At 36.2% G+C, this 7,834-nt stretch overlaps 1 protein-coding gene across 1 annotated transcript in view; it reads left to right on the forward strand.

Annotated features, from left to right (window-relative positions):
* The window catches only part of LOC140154797 (uncharacterized), a 54,013-nt gene extending 51,130 nt beyond the window's left edge, over nucleotides 1-2,883 (forward strand). Inside the window, exon 20 of the mRNA XM_072177375.1 lies at nucleotides 437-2,883. Within this exon, the coding sequence (XP_072033476.1) occupies nucleotides 437-463 (27 nt within the window). The 3' untranslated portion in view covers nucleotides 464-2,883. The remainder of the gene's footprint in view (nucleotides 1-436) is intronic.
* Nucleotides 2,884-7,834: the final 4,951 nt, after the last annotated feature.

Consider the following 7,834-nt stretch of genomic DNA (forward strand, 5'->3'; position numbering starts at 1 on the left):
TATAAAGGTATTTTTAGGTACTTTGTCTACTTTTTCGTCAACATTGCTGCCCATTGAGTCGAAAAAGGGTACACTCGTTAGATAAAATCTTGCTTAGATCTAGAGGTTAGAACTCTGTGTGAATTGTTTAATTTAGGGGTTTTGTTGAGATCTTGCTTCAAGATCTTGTTTCAAGGATGTGATTGGACCTATAATATCCTCCAAATCATTTTAAGCAAGTTCTGTTCCATAAAAATTCAAGTTACATTGTCTTACTAAATGATGCTTTTGATGCGTTTTCATAAAAACAAAGTTAAGCAACTAAACGAATTCCATTATCCATTTTATTGACAGCAATATAATGTTAAACTTTAACAAAACAACAACAGCAATATCAAAAACAAAAAGGAAAACTGAGTACTAATATATATATATATCTGATATGCTTTTTTTTCAGGGATTCAACCAATATGGTTTCCCATGATTGGTTAATACAACCCGACATGCCATTAGATTCCTGCAAAGCATCATATCGACCTGAAAACCGCATGCGGGCGATTCCGAGATTACTATAAACCGCGGAATGCCTTTTGCAATTCGCCGCGCAAGGTTAGTGACCACAGAAAAGACGGATTTATACTAAAACCGTCGCCCTCTGTTGTCGTAATAAAAAGAGAATAAAAAAGGACACCAACGGTTTGTAGCTGTCTTCTTTTTGTCGCTATGCGGTAATCACGCTGATTGATCAAGCTTCAAATTTACGATATTTTTAAAACAATTTGTAGTTATTTACTTATGGTGAAAGGGAAAATTAGGAAATTTTAATTTTACTTAATGAGGTGAGATGAAATTGTGGTGAGTCATAAGTTGTAATATAAGACAGATTTTTTGTTGTTTCTTTATTTTGGAAAAAACAGATATTTGACAGATTTACGTCCAAATATATTGAAAACTGACTTTAAAATAGTTTACTATATGTGTTATACATGTAGTTATTATTTCTTTTACTACTAAAGAAATGATTTATGATTTAGAGAGAAATAAATGTGACTTTGGTTATCTGATTACTTTAAAATTGTCTTTTTTTATACGAACAGTACTATTTTGGCAATCTATATAATTATTTTTCTATACATGTACTTACATATTGTGATTTGTTGGATACATTTAAGCATAATAAAAAATATTTTTGTATACATAGATAATACTTTTTAAATTAAAACAATGGGTAATAATGTTGTAAATATCTTAGCGACATATAATTTGTACTGTAAGTAACAACATATTATGTAATATTATGTAATATTAATAATTACATTACTTGTGACTGGGGACAAACTAGGGGTGGTTTTTGCAAAGGCATACGAATAAGCTTCCAATCTGCACTGTTCAAATATAATTATGGTTAAAAGCAGAGGATACAAATCGTCTATTGGGCTATTCCAGTTGAAATACATACACCCCCATGGAAGACACGATCTTAAACTTCCGCACAGAGAGTGTGAATTTCAAATGGGGTCCTCTGATTGGGTGACACTATTTGAAATCTACACTTGTGTGGAAGATTAAGACCATGTTTTACGTAGGGTGTATGGATTTAAACCGGAATCGTCCATTTTACGTAGTAAGGACAAAATACATAGGGTTCCAAAACTCCATTTTATTGATGAAAGTATGAGCGACATTACGTAATAAGGTTAGATAATACAGGTGGAATAAGAATTTAATTTTTTACTCTTTTTAAAAAAAGGTGCAACTTGGAACCTTTTTGTTCCACAGGAAGCAGCACCCTCATGAACCTAGCGTTCTTTAGAACCAAACAGATTCCTTAACCAATAGAGCATTTCTAGAACTTTTTTTTTAATTAATTAGTATTATTAATTATCCTATACCAAAACTATAATTTTTTGAAAGATTTGAATTCGATTATTTCATAACATAATACAAATATCCTTGGTTAGTATCCTTACTTGTATATATGTTAAGACGTTTCAAACGTAAAGAAGCGAGTAGAATAAGATTTGATATTAATGTATTTTTATTTTGCACATCCATATGAGCAGTACTATTTTGACAACTTATATATATAACATGAAAAATTATATTTTGCAATCGTTTCATTATTTACTTAATATATTATATTTCATATTCATTTCATAGCAAAGAAAAAAACCTTTATTTGTATACGTTTATGACCCCCCTGGCTGGTGCATTATTTAGGAATCATATTCATTTTGAAGAAAAACAAACTATGCAACGTTACCGTAAAATCACTGTAGCAAAACGGCACTGGTTTTACAAGCATTGGAAGTATGACACAGCACGGCTAGGTTCGTGTTCTTGGAATAATCTACTTTTATTTTTTTAATATTGTATATACTTTATGGTAGGCTATATAGTACTAGTATTAGTAAAACAAACCGCTAGTCCGATACGTCGTTAGTGCGATAAAACCCGGTGATACCACAGAGAATTAACGTCATAAAATCATTCTGGGTGCACTGACAAGACCGAAAGTTGGAAATGTATACATTTCGGCGTGTCCATGTCGGACCAAAAGAGTGTATTTCATATTCAGACAAACGACGCGTCAGACTGACGGATGTACATTTTAAAGAGAAGCCCCACCAAAGCAGTTCTTCTGGGGTGAACCAAACCTGCCTGGTTATTAAATTAATCAGTGTCAAGGTTATCTCTGAATTTGAGAGGTGCTAATTGATGTTTTAATGTTATTACATCAATTAACACCTCTCAAATTCAGAGATAACCTTTGATTAATTTGATAATCAGGTAGGTTTGGTTCACCTCAGAAGAACTACTCTGGTGGAGCTTCCTCTTTAATATTCACCACATGAGGTACATGTACTATATACACAGAATAAATAATTGTTGCAGCCAACAGCACTTACCTGTTCTTTATAGTAGCGTCTATTTATTTAATGTTCGTGTAGTATAGTCAATTTGAAACAATTTTTTAAATATACCTCATTCTGCTGTGGTTGATCAAAATTGAGCACAATTTAGCTTCGTTTTCAGCAATTTGCTGTGATTTCCAGCCATTTTGCCGATTTTAAACTTTCTAAGGAGATTTCATGGTGACGTTTGACCAAAATTGGACAATTATGTAAAATTTAGCTCAATTTGCTGTGATTTATCAAAATTTAACGCGATTTATAATGATCGGTCACAATTTAGCATAATTCCCGGCAATTACCACAATCACATTCTTGATCAATACAAGTGGCCTTGGCATACAAAAGACTGATTTTGTTATCCAATTATCTGAAAATATAAAAAATGTTTTAAGACAGACTTGTCGCAGTCTAAAAGTTCATTATTTTATTAGGAGTCCCACTTGGAGTGTTTCGTAGTCGTATGGGAGTCGCCGGCCTCGCGTGGGCCTGCCGGACCTGCAGCCTCGATGTTTTCAGTATCAAAAAATATCAAGGCCCCAGGGCTGGAAGGCCCGAGGCCGACGACTCCCATACGACGACTAAACACTTCAAGTGGTGCTCCAATATAAGGGCCTCGCATAGCAGGAAAGCAAGAGTCATGATATATTCTACCCTAGAACCAGCATTTTTGGGTAGTTGAGCAGTTCGATTACATGGTGTAAACCATACCAAACTCTACAGCTCAGCGCCTCTATGTTGTGACATCAGTTTGTCCATATGGAACAAAAACCCAATGTCAAAAAAAAAATCTACGACACTGACTATTACCAAAACATTGGCATATCAGCCTTCATTTCAAACTTTTATTCCATTTTAATGCACCTGGTGTAGTCAGCGAATTAAACACTAGTTCTTATTTCTTCAGTCAGATAGGGTTGGACCCGATTTCGTGGCGTGATCTCAACATCCACTTTTTTGCTAAGTTGATTTGGCGTGATAATGTTAACATAATGCTGATAAGTCGACATGGCAAGATAAATTATTTTGCCAATTCGTAGCACTTAGACGCTTCCGTAGATCAATAATTATCACATTATAATGTGATTTGGTTTAAACTTATGGACATTATGTAGCCAGAGGTATCCAGTGGTATAAATATCTCTGGTATAAAAACTTTTTTGAAAAGTGGGGGGATGAGGCTGTGGACCACAAAATGCCCTTTTAAAAGTCCATAGTGAAAGTACAGTGTTTTATATAAATAGGTACAAAGTCAAAATATGGAAAGGTATTATTGTTTATGGTCATGGTCAGGTGTGCAACGAATTGGAAATAAGTCAAGGTAATATCAATGGTAAGATGACAGGTACATGTATATAATTTTCAAGTGGGCGGAGCACCGGTCAATTTCGCTCTTAATATCGTTGTACACGGTCTATACAAGTTTATGCTCGTATGCTTTTTATAAAAAGAGGATTGAATAGGATTGCATACAATTAAAATTTTAAAAGGTCAAATGCAGTGACCTTAAAAAGCCTGGGCGTTTCATTCTATTGTCTCGTACTTACCAATAGAAATTATCTTGTAATTGTGTTTTGTACTGAAAATAGTAATTTAACGGGTTAAAATTTCAGAAGAATATTTTGCTCTCCTTTTTTTTTTATCTCCGTGGGCCAAAATGATTTAAAACTTAAATCATCATGGAGCATGTTAAATGTTATGGGTATCGTAACGCCTTGTAGATCGCTAAGTGGTTAGAAAGACCTAATTTTTTTTTGGTGTTTTGGGAAAAAATCCATATCTTCAATACGAAAGGTCAAAATTTTCAATTGATCGTCGGCTTTTCATCCCACCTATATACACTTTAAATATCAAAAATATCAATTTTTAATCATTTGCCATAAAATGTGTATTACATTGCGAATTTCAAAAATCAAATTTATTTGATATCAGAAGGACATTCTTCGTATTCAGAATGCAATTCGATATGTCTGATGTGCTCTATTGTCCCACAATAAATACTGTCCAAACGCTCATACCTCATCCCTTAAAGGTTTGAAATGCATCTTGCTGACAAACACTTTTTGAACCAGCAGGTGCTAGATGGCGCTCGCATAACTGAAACAACAGCAAATATTTTGGATCTGCTGTTTGGCTCAATCCTCGGATTTTATCCCCTAGTACATGTAGTAGTGTCCACAATGTGGAGATTAAGCCTGTTTAGTGACCATGTATGTATAGACCACTTTACATTATTGTTTATCAACAAAGGCGAGGGATTGGTCTGTCGATATGCCCGAACGAACCGCTTCACTGTTCAATGGTTTTCTTGTATTATATATGAAATGTGGTGGGAGATTTAAGATACACATGCCCTGAGCAGACTACGATGCGCACGCACACTGCAGGTCAAGGACAATGGAAAGTACCATAATGCGTGCGCATACTGCCGGGCAATGACGTCAATTCGCCGGCGAAGTAACGAAATAATCGGATTAACTACCATAGCAATAGGTGAAAACAATTTTTGATTATAGAGGTTATCCGTGTTCTATAAGCTGCATATCCTATCAATGACTGCTATACTTTGTTTAAGACTTTCAAAAGAAGTCCCTGCATGTGCAACCATCACTGTTTCAAAACAGCCCGCTAACGTGATGGTAATTCCGAGGTCGTGCATTGAATTGGTTTGAATGAGGAATACTACGGGAACCAGCGCCTTTTGTTAGAAGTCACACATGAGTGAAGTGGATAACCTCTTGTGCAGTGCGATATATTCACAAATTCAGTATCGAAGTTACGTAATGTTACTATGCCAACGGGATCACGCGCCAGAGTAATGAACTACGATCGAAACAATCACCACACAAAGTATATGGTACTCGAAGGATATAAAAATAGCGTGATCCGGTAACCAAGAGAATTACGTAACCACTTTGATGCTGAATTGCTTTCACCCGTTCCTCTGCTAGTTGATCTGATTATTACGTCACTTCGCCGGCGAATACCATCAAAGGGGCTTCAATGGCACATGTTTAAATATGAATATATATGTGACAGTCCATCTCAAACCGCTCGTAAAGTCGGCAAATTGAATTTGGAGTTACAGTCCAAAATGTGCTTAAAGCTTGTATTCACAATGTACCTAATAATTGTCCTGCAAGTGTCTCATTTCAGTGCAGTTAAATACCAATCTTTAATCCTATTGTTGAAGAGGATAATAAGCTTATACTTATAGTAAATAGCTTTAGTCTTTGTTTGCTTTGGCTAAATCCTGCTCAAGTGGTGAGTTAACCAACAATTAACAATGAGAGGACATTCCTGAACCTCGTTGACTTGGGGATGATTTGAAATGACCGCCAATTATGACCATTTGATATTTAATACCAGCAATGTAGGAAAAAGAGATATATTGTAGCGCCAAAATAATGTACCTGTTTACTGAAGTAGCAAAGTTTAACAAGCCATAACCCCGCTTCTGGATATTGTTTGAAGTCAAATGATATATCATTGTAAAGCTTATGATATATATTTTCTAAATACGCAAGAAAACAAAATTGACCAGGGGCCGACTTTACGAGCGTTTCGATGTGGATGGACACATATAAGAAAGGACTTCATAAGGTGAAGGATCTAGGAGGCATTTATTTCCCATAAGTTGCCAACTCCGTGACAAGACAACCTACCATGGGTTAGTGCCAAGATTACGCGTCTCATCAGAGCCAAAAATCGTATTCATCAAAAAGCTCAGTAAAAACGCTGTGAAACATGAGCTTGAAAATCACTGACATTTTGTGGAAATACGTAGAAGTAAGCGCACGGAGAACCATGGTGAGTTGGACACTTTTATTGTCATTGGTTATGTTTTGCCATTGTTGTAGTTTGTAACACTTTATGAATAAATTCATATTCAATTAGGGAGCACGGTGGCCTAGCGGAACGGGCACTGACTCATAATCGAAAGGTTGCGGGTTCGAGCCCCGGCGACGCCATCGTGTTGTGCCCTTGAGTAAGGCACTTTATCTCGATTACTCGTCTCCACCCAGGTGTTTAAATGGGTACCGGCATTCTTAAATGCTGGGAAGGTAACAGACTCGCTGTAGAGGAGGTGTAGCGATCCCTCTATAGCAACATTACATGGAGGAGTCTGGCTCAATCGCCAATGAAAGAGAGATGGGCACTCCGATCGACTCCTTTACCTTTTTTTTTATGAATAAATGCAGATGTGATCAGTATCAAAATATAAATTTTAATATCAAAATCAGAAATACTGCTACATAATCATTATAAATATTAATTTAAAGTAAACAACACCATCGATATCAATAAGCATATCACCTGTAAATAGCAGGGCTGTCAACTCTCATTGGCATTGGCCGTGAGTCTCACGCATTGGGTCACTTTCTCACGGTCTCACGCCAAGGTAGTATAATCTCACGCCTAGGTAGTAAATCTCACGCAAAAAGCTGGAAAATGAGTAAAATCTCACGCATCGTCATGAATAATTTGTTGCTCCTACCCCCCGCTTTTGGCTCAAATAATCATGGTACTAAAATGAACATTGGAGTCGGCAAATCCCGGTACGCCTGTCTCACGCCAAGCAATTCCAAAAAGTTGACAGCTCTGGTATAGCTATTACATGTTAGTAGTAGGACTACAGCAGCTACCTACTATTCCCCGTAGAAGTGACGATGTAACAGGATTAATTACATAGCAGTACATACTGCAGTTACTGTCCGTTTTCCTATACACAATACACAGTGCTCTCACCATTGACGCGTGACCTCTACAAACAGTGTATGTTATAGCAGAGAAGATGTAAAAGAAGGAGATAGATCCAGCTATCCTCAAACAAAATATGTGTGTTGCCGCTCATTCAAAAGCAATCACGCTATTTAGGTTTAACAATAAAATACAACAAAAGGGTTCGAACCCATGACGGGTGTGATACACAAGTTGCTGCT

The sequence above is a fragment of the Amphiura filiformis genome, chromosome 6, assembly GCF_039555335.1.
Source record: "Amphiura filiformis chromosome 6, Afil_fr2py, whole genome shotgun sequence".
Taxonomy (NCBI): domain Eukaryota; kingdom Metazoa; phylum Echinodermata; class Ophiuroidea; order Amphilepidida; family Amphiuridae; genus Amphiura; species Amphiura filiformis.